The following is a 22,533-nucleotide window of genomic DNA, read 5'->3' as shown; positions in this document are numbered from 1 at the left end:
CTTAAACTACTGATATTTCTGACTCTACAGTTGTTTTTTTTACTTAAAATAACAGTGTAAATACAAAGAGTAACGTAAAAGTTATTTCATTCGTTACATCAATCAATACTCTGTCATTCTAAACTATAAATACAGATCAACAGTAACTGGGCATTCAACAAGTCAGCATTACCATCCACAGACTGGAGCCTTCATGAGCTCTGACACGCCAAAGGAAAGGGCTCCCATGAAGTCATTCCTCGTGGTCCGATCCCAGTCCCACACTTCTACTGATAGTCTGCGGTCTTTATCTGTATTCCTCAGCTTGCTGTACAGCACATTATGGTTAATAAAAAATAACACATTTGCTTACAGAGTCAGAATCAGAATCAGAATCAGAAAGGGGTTTATTGCCAAATGTTGAGCAGGTTTACAACATTAGGAAATTGCTGCGGTGCTTCAGTGCAAACATAGTGTCATAAATAGCACTTAAATAGACATGAAAAAATAAAAGTAGGGATAAGAATTAAAAGTGCTACGTAGAAAGATATGTGCATGAGCTATACATGAGATATATACATGAGAATAAGAATTAAGAGTGCTACGTAGAAAGATATATACATGAGTGCAGGTGGTGATCAGTGCCAAACATGGAATGATGCAGTGAACACAGCGTAGGGTCATGTGTTAGTGGTGGGAACAGTCATATGGTTATTGTTCATGTGTCCAACAGCAGAGGGGAAGAAACTGTTCTTATGGCGAGAGGTTCTGGTCGTTCTTAATACTACTACTACTTATACTAATAGTACTTTAAACATTAAATACATTTAGCTTTTTTTCCCCCTTATCCTCTGTTAATTTATAATCTGTGCCATACTACAGCCTAGAGTGGGCCAGAGGCTGAAGATGGACCCGTGTACTCACAAAGTGAACGTCTCGTTCCATTTGGGGTTGAGGCTGGAGCGGATCGTTTTGGTCTTCTGCTTGGTCTCATTTTTGGGATCTGGTACGATCTTGAGCTTCACATATGGATCAGACAGCCCGTTGGGGTCCATGGGAATGAGGTTTCTGGCTTCAGTCACTGAAAACGATGAAGGATACAAACAAAAGATTGACACATTTGTCCATCCATCCGTCTTATGTGTCAGTGTGTGAATGTATGTGTGAATGGGTGGATGACTGAATGTGTAAAGCGCTTTGGGGTCCTTAGGGACTAGTAAAGCGCTATACAAATACAGGCCATTTACCACTTATTCCACTTATTCAGGGTTGCAGGGGGACAGGAGCCTGTCCCAGCTTTCACAGGGCATTAGGTGGAATACAGCCCTCTAGTGTGGGGTTAACACAAAGACACAGACAGCCAGTCATGCCTACAGCCAGTTTAGAATCACCGATTAACCTAACCCCATGCAAGTACAGAAAGGTCCCAGCTGGTTGATGGATTTGAACCCAGGACCTTTATCATGTGAGGCTAACAGTGCTAACACTGCACAGTACTGGCGTATCACTTTTTTTAAAGACCAAATAAAATATCTAAATAAAACCTATATAAGGTTAGCATAAGTGCAACCTAGTATCCATCCAATATTCGTTAATATTTCCTTTCATATGTAACTTGATAACAACAGTACAAACAGCCCTGAGCATAAGGAACAGTTGCTCTCATTTAATCAACAGGTGAACACCTGCAGGTCAAGATCAACCAGCGAGGCGCAGCCTGTGAGGATTATTTATGGATCCGAGCCATAATGGGAGCAAATGCAGGAAGTGTTATGAGAACGGTGATTCTAATTTGCGAACTGTGTCATGCTTAAGTGGGCGAAGGTTCTCTTCTCTCCCTTCTGTATTTAGCTATTCGGTAAACAAGGGCACACCAGAGACATTAGTACTCCATTAGCTTTGAGCATTGGAGCACTGCCAGATCTGGGCTGCAGTACAGTGCAAACACAGACTCACATGCTCACATAAATATACACCTCCCTGCACACAATCAGATGTACACAGAGTATGTTTATCGACACACAATGTATCTAGCGTCCCCGCAGAGATAGGGATGGATGCCTGCCTGCTTTGTTAAACCTCATACCCTGGAGATCGGAGCTGTCTCCCCATGTGGCCCTGTCAGTCACACTGCAACCGTGGGCTGACAAAGCTAAATGATCTTTGACCTGGAAAAGAAGGCGCTAAGCCAGTGTGTTAAGAATGCAAGACAGAACTGCTAAACCCGGTGTTTTAACTCTGAATGTTATACAGATTGGCAGGATTAGGAGGGATAAATGAATAAAATCAATAAGGGATTGACACTATTGGGTTAGTATAGCAGCTGTTGCAAATGTCGAGATGCTCCAAGAAGAAGGTAAAAAAAAACACAGCACAATTTTCCACTGGACTTTTACAGAATAAACCACATTGTGCACATCACAACAGACTCAAAAGGATCTTTGAAAAGAGCATATAACACTTCAATGATGGTGTATTGTATTCTCAGCACCTGTGGTGGAGGATCTGGGCGTCGAGTGATGATAATGGGGTGTGAAGTTTGATGAGTGATGAGCAAGCTGCTGTAGAACATGCTGGGAGATAGAGCACACTTCACAAGAGCGTCAGACGTTTCCAGGAGAAACTTGAAGTGTGGGAAGATATTGAGCGATCCTAAACCGGCAACCTTCGGCTTCCTCAGAAATCCAGTCAAGATGTGTTGAATAAGTATCTTCAAAGAACATCTTTGCTATTGAGTGCATTCTAATATAGATGCACTCTGCAGTAGAATTGCAGTCTGTAGGTAAACCTCTATTTCAATTTCTTTTCATTTCTTGAACAGAAGAAAATGCAATGGAAATGAATACATCTCTTCTTCTTCCTGACATAATAGCTGGTGGGCACTTTAGCCCTAAAAGAGCAGCAGCTCTAACTGCTATAAAAATGGTTGTAGTCTCAGACCTGAATTCACATGGGCTATTTTTACAATGACAAAAACAGAATAGAAGAAAAGTGCTAGTGTAACTCTATAAGACCGATTTAAGTGCTGTGCGAACCTACAATTGTAGTCCAGTGAATGGTTATGCACTGATTGCACATCTAATATTCAAGTGAAGTTGAATTTAATATCTGCGGCAAGCTGAACTTCTACACCAGACTTTTTTCCAATCCTTAGACGGTAAAGGTCATGTTTTGAATATTTCATATTCTGGCCTTATGTATGCCAAGACCTGGGACCAAAAGACATTCTGTAAAGCATATAAAAGGGACACTTCTTGGTGTCTTATGCTTGCGAGCTTGAATAGTTTGGTAATTTGGTTGAAATATAAATCATTGTATTAGCTACTCCTCTGATCAGGCATAGATGTTTTTATGCTAACCACAGATTTCAACCAACTGTGTGTGTGTGTGTGTGTGTGTGTGTGTGTGTGTGTGGGTGGGTGGGGGGGGGGGGGGGGGGGATATTTAATATTTATATATGTGACAAACTGTGTGTCTGAATTTTAGCTCTGCTTTGTCCACAACATTATAGGTTTACACACTACTTATACGAACAAGTACCTGAAGAGTCCCCGACAGCCATTGCAAAACTGTACTTCCAGTCCTGACCAGTAGGGGGCATTCTAGACTGTCTAATTGAGCTTTGCAGGCACAGAGCTCACACACACGCACAACTGTGTGCCACAAAACAAACCAGATATGTGAGTAGTCTTAAATTCTGAGTGAGTTTTTTGCTGAGTTGTAGAAATCTGTTAGTTGAAGGGAAACTACATTTGAAATGAAATATCAAATATATAAACACCTTTGTTGTTTTACACCCCTGGATGGGCCTCCATCTGTAAAATGTTGCATTTTATATAATCTTAGCATGATTTTGCATCTTCTAGTTGTCTCTTTTCTCATACGATGAGTGCACCTTCTGTTTTCTCTGCCTCAGCTGGATTTCATTATTGATTTTCTCAGTTGCACTGTTAGAAAACTTGCTGCACACTAAACGCTAGATGACTACTTATGAAACAGACTCGACCTACTTGGGCCAAATAGCTGTGATAGTTTTTGTTGTTGTTGTGTAAGTCCAAGTGAGCTGAAAACTGCATCCGTGTGCAAATATGCATGTTTCCTTTCAAAAACCACTTCTGTCCATTTCTGTTCTACAGACCGTAACAAAACCAAGAGCGCAAAAACCAGATAAGAAAAACCAAACAAGCAACAACTGATGTGATGAAAAGCAGAGCCATATGTTCAAATGGTGTGGAGGGAGTGTGCACATGCTGAGAGGAGGGAGTTGAGGCAGGACACCGACAAACACACTGGGAATACCAATGACATGACTCCTGGGAGTCTAGCAGCACAAATCCCAGAGCAACAAAGTTCAGCTGTTTTCTGAGGTCCGGAGAGACACCGAAGGAAGGAGAGAGTCTGTGTGTGCATTTATGGACAGAAGCAAGCTGCACAAGATGATTTAAAGCAATGGTTTCCCTGCAATCAGGAAAACCTCCTCCAGAACTTCAACCAAATTTCCATTCATGACTGTTTGTCAGCAACTGTTTGTTTCAGAAAAACGAAGCTTTAGGTTAAGAAGCCAGAACAACTAAACTTACAATGCAAACAATAAAAAAAGGACTATTTTTTTTAGTTATATACATTCATCATTACGTTATCCATAGCTTCAGTTCTGCCCATTTTTTAAAATATCCATATAATGCACTATTAAGACGTGTGCCTACTCTGGATGCACTGGATGCAATTACTGTTAGTGTATGCTGTAATATTAGCGAAAAGGGAAAAGTGAGATCAATAGAAACACAGACAAAAGTCGCCACTGAGTTTGGTTTCTTAGCCTGCTGACTTTCCATGCTTGTAAACAAAATTTTTGACTCTAATTAGATTCTTTCCCCATCGCAAGGATTCAAAGACAGACGGGAAACAGCAGGGAAGTGAAGAGAGACCGCTGCAAACTGTAAACAGCTGCTTCTACTTGCCTCTTCTTGCTGATTTTGAGTGATTACTGTAAATGCTCTGATTACAGTATTGAAATAAATAACTTAAATTTGTTTGTGATGACAGTTTAGTCTAGTTTAGCTTAGCTTTAATCTGGCACAACGGTGTTGGCCCAAATTTGATTTTTGATCTGTTCGGTTGCTGTTTTTTTTTTAATCCCCCAGAACCGCTGGAACAGCACTACCTCCACGATCTACAAAGCTATGATTCACAAATAAAGAGCGTATTATAAGAGAGTCTGCATGGATATGACAACAACCCAATATTATGCTGTGGTAAGCCACAGTCTTTCAAGTCTTTATTTACTTTGCGAAGCCATCTACAGAGACGCACAGAGCCTTGTCTTCGGCTGAAACAGGATGACCCGACTAAAAATTAGGCCAGCCATGTTTGTTCTTCACCTCCTAGTGTAAACACTGTGTGCAAACCCTCCCTGAGCAAATGTCCCTTAAGTGTGTCTAACTCTGTACCTTGAAAGCCCGGTATTTACAAAGTGGCCTGAAAAAAATGTAATGTAATCTTGCACAAGCACGCCACATAAATTTGAATGCCTGTGCTTGTTACTACTTTGATGAGTGAGGATATTATCTCAGCGAATGCAATGCATTTATTAAAACTTGAAAACATAATGGGCGCTAAAAGAGCTGTGAAGTTTGTTTCAAACAATAATATATTCATCGTACTGTTCAGATTGTGCATATCTTCATTACAAGGACATAGCTGTACAGCCAAAGAGCTCACTGTACAATCTTCAGGCAGGAAACACTGCTGGCCCAGTGGCCAACACCCTGCAGTGGAAAAACGCTGGCAAGGCTAGCATCACAAGTGCTGTCAGCTGCTCCATCTTAGCTCTGATTCACTGGGAAAGTTTAATAGCGGGATTTTAAAGTAAATTTTCTCTTGGCAAGAACTCGTTGGGTTTTCTGCAGAATGATTCAGACAGTACAAAGAAATGGAAATTACTCGGAGAAAATGCTGCAGAGTGGATGCAGCTTGTCATTGGGCAGTTCTGGCGTAACCTCCGCCAGAACTCAGACAGAGCTTTGATCCGACCCTAACTGTGCCTTCCAGCAAGGCCTCTTTGGATTCAGAGAGTAAAGTCTTGTGTTTAATCATTTCGAATGAACAGGTGAGGATGAACACTTTAACCAGAATGGACTTTTATTTTGACATTTTACTAATTAATTGAGTTTGATCACTGAGAAGAAAAGGTAAGAAAGGGGATGTACTACAAAACTGGTGGAACACTGTGCAGAATATATTGGCAAACGAATATCCAAAATGTGACAGGAAAACTTTTAGAAACCATCAGTGTGCACAAAACTGCAGAGTGACTATTACTATAAGCTATCACTAATACACATACACTGGGTCACTTCATGTCTCCTTGGCAACTTGACCATGAACCCAGAAACTACATACATGCTTAAATAATTTGTATTTTCCTTTATGGTTGAAGGGCCAATGAATTTTAGCAGTACTGTCAGGATCTCATTTGAACCTCACGCTGTCTATTTTTGGCAAGCATTATCAGGATTGAGAAAACCACAAAAGCAGCAACAGGAAAAGAAAAGTGCAAAAGCAACTGCAGCTCCATCAGCTAGAAGACGTTAACAACATCGAGGGTGAATTTTTTTTCTCGATTACTGTAAAGTGTAACTACACCTCCAAGGTTCAACAAGTCAAATCTGGCTTCACTGATCCACCCACATCTATAGCCTCCGCTGCCAATCTGACCTACACACACCTACAATGCACCTACATGTAAACTCCTACAGCAGGTATAATGTAACAACTAGCAGAGGCACATTCGAAGAAAGGAGACACAAAGTCTAATGGGAAAGTTAAAGCAAAGATAAAAGGAAGCTGAGGGGGGTGGTGAATGATGCTAGTTTGAAGAATTTGGTAAGTCAACATGGGAACCAAACTGAAATGTAATAATTACCCAGAGTTAAGCTTGTGCTGTCTCTGTAGAGTAAATATCTGGTTTTATATTTGAAAGACTAAGAATGTCTAATGTACTGTTGCTCATTACTGGCATTCTTTTCTTAAATCTACTGACTAACTGACCCCTACAAGACCAAAACTAAGGACACACCTGCTTGAATGCAATTTGTATTATTAATTTAATGTTTCCAGGGATGTAATCAGTAATCAGGTTACTCATATGTCATTCATAACTATCAGGTTATGAGACAGTCGGCCTCTGCAGAACATCCTCCAACAGTCTGTCTGGAGTCTCCTCTCAGTGTCAGCTGTTTACTGCAGTGTGAGCAGTGTTTTGAACAATGTATGGGCTGCATTATGTATACATATATATGTATTATGTGTATCAGTAGCAAACTAACAGGAGAAGATTAGGAGCAAACAAAACACCAACTAGTAGGAGTATCTTAAAGTCTGGCAAAAGTATGAAGGGAATTCCTGTGAGTTTCAGTATTTATATACTGCTTAGATCGATAGATGTAATGATAAGAGTGAAGCCAATTTTTAGTCACTGACTGAGTTATTATGATCGCAGCGGGTAAAAGTACATATTGTTGAAGGATGAAATGAGGTTAAGCGTCCCCAAGTGATACTTCAGAGTCAATTTGCTAAGCCTGAACCGAGTTTGACCCCATTCATTTGTTACATTCGTGCACAGTAAACAAGCAGAAAAATGAACGTACGGCAAAGGGCTCTCTACCAAAAGACTTCTCCAACTCTGGAAAAATTTGCAGAAAATCAATGAACAATAAGGTTGCTGAAAATAAAAAAACAGGAGGGTTGTTGTTGTCTCAGAGCCAACTAACAGAGGAGAGCTATGTGCAGGAATAAGAGGCAGAAAACAAGGTTAGTGGGTTATCTCTGTCCTTCACCAGAGAAACAGATCTCGTTTTGTCTTTCTCTATTTTGCTCCAACTGACAAAACACACTCTAACAGCTCATGCATGTTTCTGCAAACTGCACAAACACCTCTCGCTGGTATGAAATGACTCATTTTATTCTTCTTATTATTCATATTGTTATTATTACTCAGGTTTATGTGTGACTTCATTGATCTGCTTAAAGCGCAGCTGCTTCCCTTGGCATCTATGCCACTTCCTGTTGAACATTTTGGCTCCGGCCAATTTCAAGGAAATTGGAGAAACTCTTCAATCACAGCACACTGTGTAAGAACTCTAACACTAATCATTATCCACTTACAGGAAATCAAGTTTTCCTTCTCCACTTAAAGGCACCATCGCACGCTACTAATTCTGCCCATTCCAACTCTAGTCATGTTTTACATGTGAGAGCAGTTTTAACCAAGCTGCTGATTTGTGGGGCAAATGTATATGAAAAAGCAAAAACTGTGAACACACACAGCTGCATCTATTTTAAAAAAGGCCTCTAACCAAATACCCTCATTTGAATAAAGGGATCTAGGGAAATATGTTGTGTATATTAAGAACAATAGAACGAGTCTGACCCCCTCCCAACTACAGGAAAAAGAAAAAGAGAGAAAAAAGTGAAAAAATGTACTCAACTTCTATCTATAAGATGTACTTTCCAAAATCTTTACAACCTTTTTTTTTTTTTACATTTAACAACAATGTAGGGAATTTGTTTTATGAAGCTTTCAGAAGATTTACCTACTACCTACACACCAGTCTGTAAACACTCATATTTCTGTGTGTAATGATGCATGTGAAAATGATGTGGACTTTATTGTTCCCAGCTGTCTGCTACACCTTCTCTGTAAACTTTTTGACTGGCTGTAACAGGACTCTGTTTGGCAGGCTGTCTGCGGGGCATCTACAGCAGCTAATGTAATCAGCAATGCAATCTGGCTTGAGTGGGCTGCAGGCTGGTACAGCAGTTCTACAGAAATACACCTACACGCAAACACACATGCACACACTAACGCTAACCAGAGATCACATGCAAATTTGAACTCACCGAGTCCACATCAGGAATTTGATCGTATGTGCCTCAGAAGGCCGAGAGTCAAATGAAATGCAGCTAGAGGTGATAATCGCGGTTTCCTGTTCCCGATGTAGACACATGCACACTCGTGAGCTCTTAAACGCATGTAAGCTTAAAATTAGCAGGCGTTTTCACACACAGTGCATATAGTATATGTGAAAATGTGCGAAACAATCCACCTTTTATTATCTTGAGATACGCTGGCAGTGCAGATTTCAACAAAAATGAAAGAAATACTGGACTAAAATGCTTCTGAAGGAGCTGCGGCCAAAAATGCCAGCAGGATATTATTATCATTTCTTGAATTTGGCAACCAGATGAGACTGAATGTGCAAAAGCGAGGAGGAGAGCGAGAAGCATAAGAAGCAGAGCGATCTTGAATGAATAAACCTAATCTTGGTTATTCATGGGTATAGTTGTACTTTATGTTTTATGTCACACTTTTTTTTTGCATCCAAATGAATAATTACAGTCCTAAAATCCCAACGCTTAACCCAGCATGTAAGTGTATTACTACTACAAACTGCAATAATTCTACTAATAGTGCCAAAGGTCAGAGCCAGGTATTTGCATTATCTTGCATGAAATTAGTCCACATCCATCATAATCATTGATTTATATACCAATAAATGACCATCCGCTCCTTTTTCTATTTTTAGCCAAGGAAAGCAAAACAAAAAAATGAGTACAGTTGTGCTTAGATGACACTTAGATAAGCACAGAAAAGATATAACCATCCAATTAATTTTGTTCCTCACTCAAAACATATTCCCTAACATTTGCACCATTTCCCTGCCAACGCTGACCCTGTTTCTTCTAGTGTTAATTTGATAAGTGAATGTCAGTGAAGTTCAGCAGGGACTTGTAATGCACTGACCCCTTTTAGCCAGTTAATTCAGTGATTATGTGTGGCTGCTGTCAACTCCCTGCCATCTCTATTGTTCTAGCTAATGTGCTAATGCATCATTTCAGCCAGGGGATTTACAGCATGCCTTGAAATACAACACAAAATGGGTTCCTACATGACACACACACTGCTGGGTTCTTCTTTTTTCATTATAAACTGCACAGTTGGGCAACTGTTCACTGTCTACAGTCCACTATTTTTATAACCTTTTACATAAAGAGCTGAAAATCAATATTAACCATTCCTTTGCTGTCTTATATTTTGCACAGAATTGTATAAAAACCTATTTTTTGCTCCCCTTTATTCTTCTACATTTAGCATCATTATTATTAAGCTGGTACAAACTGTCCCTGTTGATAACAGAGTTTTGTTCAGTAATGCACAATTAGGACCACACATCCCAGAACAGCTGCATACTGAACACTGAAGAATCTGCACAAATGGCAGCATCTAACACCATCTAACAGTGTTCATTTTGTGCCACATTTAGTTGTGAATGTAACAGCAAATACATTTGACAGATTACGTATGAAATTATCTCAGCTTAGCTACAGCAGCTGGTCAGACATTATTTGCTCTGAAAGGATTATTTTATGCTGTCTGCAAATACAACAATTGAAAACTGAAATGATTTGTTATTTATAAACGAAAACACTTCATCTTGTTGCATGCTGTTTATATTTGGAAATTGGCTAGCCCAGTCATGCAAAAGACAAATAAACACATAAATTATATAGAAACTGGAGATTATCTTGTGATAGGATCACTCTAAAAAGCAAAGAGAGAGAAAAATTGGACAGGAGGCCTAAAGTCGGAAGGGGCTTCAACCCTTTTGACCCCTTATTTCAGCTTTCTTTAATCAGTACTCATAAGTAAGACTCAAACCCAGCATTCATTTTGATCACTACTGCACACCTGGATACAAAGTTTAATAACTCTGTCTTTTATGGTTGTGAATTATCTGTAGTCAGACAGTTATGTATCTGTCTGGTTGGATATACTGTGTTATTATATACTCTGTCAAACACAGACACAGAGAGAAACGCAGATAGACTGACACAAAATGACACCAGCTGGTGGAAAAAGTAGGAAATAGATTTCGCAGGAGGTCAAAAACCTTTTTTCTTTTTTTTAACAATCCTGTGCTCAAGATGTGTCATCCTGAGTAGGGATGGCAATCCTTGGAATTGTTACTCTGCTTGCATATTAATCCTGCTTATGATTCCACTTACACTTGCACTGCAATCAGCTGATTTCAGTTCGTGTGTTAGTGAAGAAAAATAGAGCCGCAGTCTAAAGCATGAATATTATCAGTGCTTTTATTTTCATAGCAAACACGGACGAGAGTGCAATGCTAAAGTGTAAACTGCCTTCAAGGCAGAAACAGCTGCATTATGCTGCTAACAAAACTATGACTCTTTGCACAGAAAGCTTGCTAACGCTACGCTAACCAGACAGTATGCTAATGCTAAGCTATCCAAGAGCCCAGAGTTATGTGAAAGCTAAGTGAATGCCGACCCCAGCCCAGCAGTCAGACCCTGAACTTCAACAGAAATCGGGCTACAACCTCCATTTCTACCTGTTCATGTTTCTGCTGTAGAATCACTGAACCGATCGCGTTTAAGTCTCTTTGTGCTGGTTTTTAATTTTGCTGTTTTTTGGCTTTGTGTTCATACCTAAATACTAAGAGAAAGATCATATGTGTGTTCTCATTACGGTAGGGATTTTTTTTTTTTTTTTTTGCGTAACAACCCCAACACTGATCACAACAAAGAGGGAAATACCTCCAACATGCACAAACAATTGACCACACAGCATGCAATTAATTTGCATAACTCTAATGTCTTTGATATGCTGCTTAGAGTTGGTGTTGACTCTCAATAAGGAATTGATAAGTGACATTCATAATGGATTTGCTATATTTTAGTAAGTTTCCATCCTTAACCCTGAGACATTTTTATGTGTAGAGACAACTTACTGCATGATGTTGAGAGACATGAATCTTTATCCTAAACTGGTGTGACACTAAAAATGACAAAATCTTGAGCTGCTCCTCATTTGTCATGCCTCAGTCTTTTCTCCTGTCTGAATGACTTCTTGGCAGGCACCCTTCCACTGAGACCATTTATGATGAGCCTTCTGTCAACAATAAATGGATCAACTTAAGAGCCAGATGCATCTCTCAGGTCCTGTCATGTCTTCTGGACTTTTTCTTATTTCTTAAAAACATGATTTTCAGATACTCAGAGTCTTTATGTCTGACACATCTTCTTTTTAAATGTTTTTTTCATTCAGTTTTATTTAGATAAATCATAAAAAGTTGCCACGAGCCACTTTATACTGTAAGGTAAATATCTTACAATAATTCACCGAAAACTACAACAATCAAACGACCCGCTTTGAGCAAGCACTTGGCGATAGCTGGAGGGAAAAACTCCCTTTTAACAGGAAGAAATCTCCAGCAGAACCAGGCTCAGGGAGGGGCGGTGATCTGCCGCTGAACGGTGAAGGGTGATGGCAGTAAGACGGGACAAACAGCACACAGACAAAGACTTTTAACCTTCACTTGTCCAGTTTCCTCAGTTTTTTTTAAAGACACACTCCATAACATGCCAGGATATGGCAAGTTTTCAGCTAATAGCTCTTTGGGAATCACCTTGTTGGTGCAGTAATACTGTTTCAAGCCTCTCAAACTGTGTTGTCTTTGGCATTTTTCATAGATTCAACAAAATAAATGAAAACAAATTATGTTCTATGCTGACAGGCTGCTAGAGTCAAGACTTTTGCACAATACTGTATATTTCTCACATAGCCTTGCTATTTTTTTGCCTGCTAAAATAATCATAACAAATGGCTGCAAGAAACAATTTCCCCTTCAGAAGGTTTATGGAACATGTCATCAATATTTAATATATTGCACTAAGGAAATGTTATCAACAATATATCACATCTGTTAATAAGCTTAACAGATGTTTCTTTAAAACCAGATGCATCACCAATAACAGCCAGTGACATGCTCATGTAAAGCAGCCTTCAAATGAATAATAGTGAGACATATAATTATAGTGCCATGACCCTGTTCACAAGGAGAACACTCAGATCCTGTCTGTGTGTAATACTGACTGGACATAAATTAATAAAATCAAGCCTTGAATTTGCTTTGCAGAGACAATTCAGTTACATAGAAAATCCAGCAAACGCAGAGCGAGTCGTGACTGTTTAAATAAAGTATCAACACAAGGCCTACGCAGCAGACCACACACACCACTGCAGGACTACATATTTGGTTTGGGATTGCCTTCCAAATGTGTCGAAACTGTGAATCGTTTCTTACAGCAGAATGTTAAACAGGAGAAACTTTATCGATTTATGACCCAGAAGCGAGCAGGCTTTTGGCATACTGATAGGCGATAGTCTCAAGGCCAGTTATGTAGCTAGAAGTTCGACACAGTGCGTCAGATGCAGGCCGAGTTGAGGCAGAATTAATGAGGATGGTTCAATTCAGGTAATGGCAGCGGGGATAGACAGTGAATGTGTGTGTGTGAAAGTGGGCAATCAGAGATTATTGACAATAAGGATAAAGTGTTGAGATTGATCCACGCTTGCAATTGAACCAGAGCAATAGTGTCTGCAACCATCTATACCCTCATCCCATTTGATGTGGAGTGACACATTAGTATAAATCTGTCGGTTCAGGTACATCCCCTCTGCATTATAAGCTCATTTCATTAAGAGTCTATGAAGGGTTATGAGGCCTACCTGTGACCTGCAGTTTCTCTCCGCTGACCTCACACTTGAGAAAAACACGCCCCCTCCTTTCAGTGTAATCAGTTCCACACAGGCTGGGCACATTCATAACACACTGATTATGGACATTCATATCGCAGGCTGGTGGGACAGAGGAAATATAAGATATCAGAGAAAAGCACGTTTATACATTATGCATTTGATTCAAATCAATCAAAGGTGACTGAAAAAAGAATGAGCGCTTTCTCAGAATTGACTGACATGAAAAAAGTATATATTTTTTTTAAGATAAAGATGCAAAAGACATTTTTTGACTTATCTGTACATTTTGCTGTCCATCTTTAATATATATATATATATATATATATATATATATATATATATATTAGGGGTGCAACGATATTCGTATCGATATTGAACCGTTCGATACAGTGCTTTCGGTTCGGTACGCATATGTATCGAACAATACAACATTTGTAATTTATTTTATCAACTTTCCTTCTGACGATGCTGTCTGTGTTGAGCGCTCAGTGAATCTGCGTTCGATTACTCCGCCTAGGCTGCACTGTGGAGCGCAGATCCACTGAGCGCTCCACACAGACAGCATAGTCAGAAGAAAGAGCTCAGGGCAAGCTAGCGAGACAGAATGTCTGTGAAGGTTCTCAGTCATCCAGGTCATCCAGGTCCAGGTTTTCTTTGCAAGCTCCTTTGACTAGTGTGACAGAAGTTAAGCTCTCCTTGCAACATGGCAAATTGAACCTCCCCCACCCTCATTCAGATCTGGCGTTTGGAATTATTTTGGTTTTCATGTGACGTATGACCCTGAAGGTAAGCGCGTCATGGACTAAAGTAAAACAGTATGTTGGATGTGCCACGCAATGCTCAATTACATGGGTGGGAGCTAGCGTGTTAGCGCAGTTAGCTCATTAACGTGTTGGCTGTCTAGCCCCATGCACGGGGCTATCAGGGGTAGCTCGTTAACGGAGATTTGCAGTGTTGTGGTGTTAAGGTGATTTTAACGAGGTTAACCTGAAAGCACTAGTGGGAACACAACGAATATGACTGCACATTTACGCCGACATCATCCTAGTGCAAAGACAAAAACAACAAGCATGCTACTAACTTTAGCCGAGTCATTTAGACAGCAGTTAGCAGATGATTCTCCTTATGGGGACCTGATATGTTTAATATGCTGCTGAGAATATAGCTCAGAAGAAGCGGATAGTATAGCTTTTATTTTGGAAAGAGCCATTTCTCTGTAATAAACTCTCTTTTCCAAAGATGAGTGATTCCTCAATCAGATACAGGGCTCGCAAAATTTTTCCAGTCGGGCTACCAAAATCTCTCTCTGCCCTGCCCGTCGGGCTATTGTAGGAAGGAAAAATATATGTCAATGCTTTTGCATTCTTTCGGAAATGTAGCTGGGTAATTATGTCATTGGCATCGGTGAGCCACTGTCAATATGTGACATATTGAAGTCGCGTTTGAATTTGCGCTTGTTTTTTGCTTTCACTTTGCAATCGCACGAACTGTGTATAGAGAGCGACAGCACTGATCTGTGAGTGATGATAATTTGTGCACCAATTCCTCTGACATCGTCTTATTAATCGTTAGCTTACTATGCAAACATGACAAGTGAAATCTCCCGCAGCAAGCTTAAACATGTGAGAGGTTGATCGCGCAGAGAATCGCTGAGCTTATGTGAGTCGTGTGTAAAAGCAGCAGGATATATATTTTAGTTCTGCTGAGCCAAATAAGACAGGTCGGGGTGAAGAAGTGACAGCCAAAGAAAAGCTTACCACAAAACGGAGAAGTTATGACAAATCAGACTATAAGGCAAAAAGAAAGTGCAGCTTTATGGTTTCATGGACAAAATAATTTCTGTGGCTGCAATATGACGAGCTAAATAACCAGGGCTGCACATAAGTGGTCCGCAGGTGCGCATTCGCTGTCAAAATAAAAAACACGCACAAGGGTTAGGGTTAAATTTAAAAACTGTACTTTTGAGTTAAAATATATATATTTATAATTTTAATAAATGACAAATTAAAAAGGCATGAACATTTTATTTTGTATCGAAAAAATATCGAACCGTGACACCAAAGTATCGAACCGAACCGTGAATTTTGTGTATCGTTGCACCCCTAATATATATATATATTCCATATTTTACAAGTGTTGTTTTTACACATGCAACCTTAATGTCCCATTGGAGTAGGCTAATATAATAATACCATCTTCACACAATGTTAAATTATTATTTTTTTGAAGAGCAGTTAACAAGGTTATGACCCATATTTATACATGTGTGTCAGTCAGCTGAGCTGTCGTTTCATGGATTGGGAACAGTTGCATCATCACGTCATCAGGTCAGAAGGTGAAAATAAATGAAAACCAGTTGTGATGCTGACACATTCTTCCTTGGGACTGTTGTATTATTTGTACCTCCCTGGAACAACCTTGTGTTAACAGTGCTTAAAACTACCAAAATGTGTAATCACATAGTGGCGTGACTAGAGGTGTGGCTGATCTGCTAAAATATAATTTCCACATCTCTATTTTTGTACACCCTGGAGCAATCATAACTGCCATTCTGAGTATGTAGCAGATAATGCAGGAGCTCATTAAGGCTTTCAGACGTTAATCCACTAATGCAAGATTAAAGGGAAGACTAAGGAAGAAATATTAATAAAGACTCAGAAAAGCTTTGATACGAGGCTTATTATGAAGGTGCAGCAAACACGGCCGCACAGTGAAGAGAGACAATGTGTAATTTTAATGAGTCAAAGTCAGGAGGAGGGGAACAGATCCCCATATGATATTTTTTGACAAGAGTCATTCTGAAAAAATGGCTTTAAACTACAACATAATCAGTGTAGAGTCACACATGTTCATTTTCTCTTAAACTTTTCCCTTAAACTTAATTACTCACAGTCGCACTTCATGCCCTGGTGAATGAGGCCGTAGAGCAGAGAGCCACAGTGATCGCAGAAGGTGGGGCTCCCATAGGTGTGGATCTTGAACTTGTGCTTAGTTCTGGGATCCTGCAAAGACCAAAAGAGTAAGAAAATAAATGGTTGACAACCACTGAGAACATATACTGTTCATTTTACTTAAACACTGGGCACAAAGAGAGTAATTTATCGCAGTACAAGTATTCAAATCCAGAAAGGCCAATTGCAAATTAAATACTGAAACAAGTGTTTGCAGATCCAAAAAGAAATCTACAATTTTAGAGGGAAACCTTTGAATATCTCATTATTTACACTACATATCATCAAAAGAGTCAAAGAATCTGGAGAAATCTCTGTGCGCAAGGGACGAAGTGGAAAATCAGCACTCGGATAGCACTGCGTTAAAAAGGCATTCTACGTCATCAATGAAGGACAAAATGAGTCAACCTAATACCTCAGAGGAATCACTCAGCAGATAATACGCTGCTGATTCTTAACAGACGGCAATCACTGGTTATTCTATGGTTCAACTGAAGGTGACAAGCCGATCAATTTGCAACAACTTTTTAATAATTTGCTATTGTTAAAGATCAGCTCATAAATTCAAGAGTACCAATGTAGGAAATACAGTGCAGCTGACTCAAATAATTATCCATGACTCTTTACTACAATATAATATTTCTCAAAATAAAATCTACTCCATCTACTCCAATAAAAATATTATGAAGTGTCTGAAAATACGCCATACGGAAGTGTCTTAGGATTTGTTGGTCCTTTGCTAACCTATCAAACTGTTTGTGCACATATGTGTAAGCCTTTCATTTCATTATTATTCTATTAAATTTGTTCATTGTTCCAGGCTCTCCACATGATTATTAGATCACTCAATGTATGAAAGAAATTAGGGTTTAATGGGGGGAATGAGAGTGCACAAGTGTGTGTAAGTCTGTGTGTAAGTCTGGAAGAGTATGACTCACATCTCTGTAAAAATTGTAGAACTACTTGTTGGATTTATTATTATTTTTCCTACATGGAAGACAAACCTCCATACTTGATTCTGCTAGTATTTTCCATTGTATAAAGCAACATAATCTTAGTTGTAGCATGTGCAAATAAACCTTTTTTTTTTATCCAACTCTAATATTTTGGTGCAAAAAAAATCTGCCTAATGTTTCTGACATGCCTTAAATATTGTCATCCACAGCTCCCTTAGAGTATGAACACTCTTGTAATGTAAGCATTTTACAGGCTGTAAACTGATCTGGCACAGTGTTGCAATGCACAGAGCTACTCACATAGCACATTCACATTTGCCACGTGATTATATTAACATAAAATTAAAGACATAAAATACATTTAGATAAATTATACTCAAGTGGAAGGCTTACTTTTGATTTTAGGATAGTGGTGAATGAATGAATTCCATCTATCAATTAAAATGACTCAATGTGATTTGCATCTTTAATGCAATTGCAGATACAGTAAGACCCTCAAATGTCACTACTGCATTATATATTATATCATAAAAAATAATGAGCTTGTTAACATGCAATATATATAAACACTGTATGCATTATGACATGTGGCTAGTATTGTAAGACAGAACTAAAATAACATCCCAGCTATTGTTCTTCATTTGCATTTGTCATTCATGAACACTGGACCGATATTTGCATTTACACATCCCTTCCTACCTTTCAAGTAAATGCAGCATCCATCGTTTTTATCAGAGCCTCATCGACATTCATCCCACTGGTAACCATTGTAAATTTGGATACTCAAATAAGGGAATGTGGAGAACAAAACTTAACATTTATGCAAGCCAAAACAGGCAAATGTGTTGGTAGATAAAGGTAGATAAAAGTAGAGTTGCTACAGGTAAAATAGGCTGAGGAAAATAATGCTACATTTGCAACACTATAAATAGTGGTCAGGTGGAGTGAGCTGACATTACTTAAGGTATCCTTCCTTCAGTCCAGTTCAACTAAGCAGCAAAATGGTATGTGACAATTACAAGTCCATTTCACTTAACACTCCCTTTCAGCACATAAAATACAGCATCAACCTGGAGTGGGCGCAAACTTCTTAAGTAAATATCTGCAGGTGTTAAGTAAAGCATTTTTTTCTTTATGTGATCTGTTAAACACGCAAAAGCAGTTGCCTCCCTTTTTCATATATATGTGTACACAGCAGTAAATAGCAAGAGCCCAGTGCAAACATACGCATGATGCATAGGGTAAACATATGGCTGGCATATCATCGCTACTGATATAATGTGTAGGGCATGTGATAAGGCACAGATCACTTTAAATATTACAGCAGCATCCGCATACGGTATACAGGGTAGGCTCCCAGTCACTTGCATACATTCATTAATTTCACACATACAACATGAGGCTTCGGAAGTACTCTCTGCTAGAGAGAAATCTGGAAGACTGCCATTTTTCCAAGAACACACAGTGCATCCTGCTCATTCTCAACTTGTGCTGTCCTGTAAATTCATTTCAGTTAGAAAACCCTTTAAGTGGATTTGGATTAATAACACTATCCAGGCTAGTCTTCATTAAATTTTTTTTCCTGCATCTATTTGAACACTTGCCAATATATATTCCCTGGATGCAGGAAAGCATCTCTTATCCTATGAGAAAAAGTACCAGTCCTGAGAACATCCCTCCGATTTTTTTCGATCGTGAAAAATATAGAGTCAAACGTAGAACGAATGAAAAGAGCTTGAACCCAGAGAAATAAATCATCAGTAAAAGGAGACGCATGACCCGTATCTCAGCGAGAGCTGACAGTATCGCGCAGTGAGGCGCCACAGTGATCAATGTCATTTCAGTCAGTTTGACACTGGCCTCTGGACTAATGTTGCATTAGTCCAGAGGCTCATTCGGGCTCCTCGTGAGATTGCTTTGCCACTTTCTTCCATGTCAGCCTGCTGAGGCTTTACACCATTACTGGTCTAAGAGAAACGCTTCCTTTTCAGATCTTGCAGAAATCAGCTACACTGCTGTAAGTGCTAAATTTGTGAAGACATATGTTATTTATCTAAAAATAAATTATGATTTACAGGAAAATTACATGTTGAAGGGTTCATTTTTCCTTGTTTTGTTTTTTTGTTTAACGAATTAATTTATTTTTTAGATGGACAATCACAGTTTGGGCTTGGATGACTAACTTTGGGGTAACAGCTCACACAAACAGCAAAGTTTACCAACATTTTCATGTGTGAAACACTCAAGTAAGGAGAAATTAACAATCTATATGGGGGTGTGGAATACAACATATTCAGCATTGAGAGTAAATCTGATACAGGAGCTTTGCGACCTCGACACCATATACTTAGTTACCCCCAACACACTGACTACAGGTCAGTAGTTAGTATGTTACCCAAGGACACACAAGGATAACAGAGGGGTTGACAGACATGAGTGGAGAGAGTGAAAGAGGGAGAGAGGGAGACTGCACTTGCAGTACTTACTCACATCCACCCACACACAGCTGATCCTGAAGGATAATCCTCTTGTTTTCCCCTTTTGCTTTATTCCCTCATCTACGGCATGAATGAGTGATGGCAACTAGGACAAACATTCAGCTGCACATCAATTGTGTATTTCACATCAGCTTTTCAAAGGGTGAACCATGGCTTAATGTTTCCAGATAATGGAAAACACTCAGAACAAAAAGACAAATAAATACATGTTTGTCCAAGTTAGCACTTTGTACTAGGGAGCTGGCGGCTTAAAGACTGTTTGATGTCCTATGTAACTGCATCGGGTCTTTGCAGCTCAATTTCTTGAAAAGTTTAGAGCTGCACTGAATGAAAATGGTCTAAGAAATGGTAAACCAGTGTTAGAGATGGCACGTTTGTAAATGTACAGATGTGTTGCTTACACTGATGCTAAAGTAACCTAACACTAGGCTACTAGCATTATGTTCGAGTACCGCTAAAGAGGATTATTATCAATTTTGCAGGTATTTTGTAAAAAGCATGATAGTGCTGGGGTTAGCACTGTTGCTTTACAGTAAGGTTCACCATCTGTCCAAAGCCTTTCTGCGTGGAGCTTGCATCTTCTCCCTATGTCTGTGTGGGTTCTCTTTGGGTGAGTAGAGTTAGGTTAATCGGTAATGCTAAAGTGTCTGAGAGTCTGCGATAGACTGGCAGACTGCCCAATCGCCCAGTGGCAGGTAGGACAGGCTCAGAATGGATGGATGGATTTTGTAATAACACTACCTTATGACAGTAGAGTTACTACAATAATGAGAAGGAAATTAATGTATTAAATTTCACACAGATACAGTACATCCAGCAGTTCAAGTCTGCACAAAATTTCATTTCAAAAGTGAAGATAAGCAAAAGGAAAACACTTCCTTCCCTAGGACAATGCCAAGGAGCAAGGCTAATGGATGAGTGATGCTGGCTGTTATGAATAAATATATATCTCATGTCGAACCACTTGTAGCTAAACACATGAGCCTAAACAAACTGTTATCGGCATCCAGCCTGGTAGGTTTACTCTGTCTGCTGTGCTTGGTTTGCAAAGTTCCATTTAAAGATTCACTAGGGCAAGTCGTAATGGTGCAGAAAATGAAACCTGTAAATGAGTGTACCTGACTACACATTACTGCACACACTAGGCTGTCCATTAACGCATTCTTTCTGAAAGCTGCGGGACAGAAGGGTTTACTCCTGTGGCTTCTATCCCCTATTACAGCCTAATTGGGTCTTAATGGGAAATTCAAGACAGACTGGGTGGCGCTGCTTTGCCAGAACAGCAGGGGAAGCAGAGTGTAACAACGAAAGCAACGACGAACTCAATCACTAGGCTCAGCAGAGGAAGACCGCGATGGCAGCCCACAGCCAGGTGGTGTTACAGCACGTAGTGACTGGATGATGTAGTGTGAAGGATGCCCCTTGGTAACATGAGGGCCAACAGGATTTCCCAGATGTCCTATGCACAGACAGGGCGATTTTACATCAGCAGAAATGCATTAGATGCAAAGCAGAATTCTCTAGAATTATTTCCAGTTTGGTGTGCTTAGCTCCCAAAGCTATTAAAAGACATGTGTGCACAGTTTGTGACAACATGTGTGCACCAGTGGAGCTGTTAAAAAGGGATGGGCACAATCTGATGTTCTCTTAAAAACAACAGCAGAGACACATTAACACTCTGACTGCACTTTATGATTGTGCAGAGCAAAAAATAGGAGACAGTTATTTTATCATCAGTTTTATTCTTTCTTAAGAGAAAGTACACGAACATTACTAACGAGCTTAAAACACACACTTTTATCTCATTAGTCTGTGCTTTTAATCAAAAGCCAGCTTTTCCTATGCTATGGATGGAAAATATACCAGAACAATTTACGCCAAGGTATGCTTTCATTTTGTTTTGAATTAGTGTTGTGTTGTTCTTTAATATATCCTTGTATCTTTAAAAACATTTTAGCATTTGCCCTTTAGTAGTGTGTCAGGCAGATTTGCATACGAGGCCATGGATAAAAAAAGACACAGAGCAGAGGGCTGATCAAAAGACCCAAAGCAGCCAACAGACAGTAATGAAAACAGAAGCATGGGGGGTCAGCGCAGTGATGTCGGCTAATTAGCCAGACTCTCCAATCCAGCTTTATTAGCAAGCAGGACGCCAACCAGCTCCTGTTAATGAACAGCTTGGCAGGGTGAAACTGAACAGGGGTTTCCCGGCAGGAGAGGAAGGGGCGGGCAGAAGGGGATAATGTTAAAGACTGGGGTCATCCTAGACTCTCCACCCATGTTATCAACATGGGCGGCTGATGTCAAAGTATTGAGAGCCTAAAATCAAACCCTTGTTCCCTCCCTCAATCATCACAGTATGTAAACAAAACCTTCTACTACTGTCAGAGCGCAGCGTTAATGTCAAGGCTTCAGGAGAAGTCTAGAATATATGCACAGTGCTGCGCAACAGTCTTGAGTCACCTTTCATTTCTTTATATTTTGCTTCCAAAGAGCCAGACTTTCTTTTTGGGGGTGGCTGTAGC

At 39.6% G+C, this 22,533-nt stretch overlaps 1 protein-coding gene across 3 annotated transcripts in view; it reads right to left on the bottom strand.

The window, feature by feature from the left end:
* The window catches only part of prkcaa (protein kinase C, alpha, a), a 145,241-nt gene that overhangs the window by 45,131 nt on the left and 77,577 nt on the right, over nucleotides 1–22,533 (bottom strand). For all 3 annotated transcript variants that reach the window (XM_086296305.1, XM_086296304.1, XM_086296302.1), the window contains 4 exons: nucleotides 16,494–16,605; nucleotides 13,574–13,702; nucleotides 904–1,060; nucleotides 173–307 (listed from right to left, as the gene is read on the bottom strand). In XM_086296305.1, the coding sequence (XP_086152431.1) occupies nucleotides 173–307; nucleotides 904–1,060; nucleotides 13,574–13,702; nucleotides 16,494–16,605 (533 nt within the window). The remainder of the gene's footprint in view (nucleotides 1–172; nucleotides 308–903; nucleotides 1,061–13,573; nucleotides 13,703–16,493; nucleotides 16,606–22,533) is intronic.

Source organism: Aulonocara sp. 'chitande type north' Nkhata Bay, linkage group LG6 (assembly GCF_057382095.1).
Source record: "Aulonocara sp. 'chitande type north' Nkhata Bay isolate Kocher_YH1m ecotype deep benthic linkage group LG6, A_spYH_male_GT1.1, whole genome shotgun sequence".
Classification (NCBI taxonomy): domain Eukaryota; kingdom Metazoa; phylum Chordata; class Actinopteri; order Cichliformes; family Cichlidae; genus Aulonocara; species Aulonocara sp. 'chitande type north' Nkhata Bay.
This window is presented reverse-complemented; position numbering and strand designations above follow the sequence as displayed.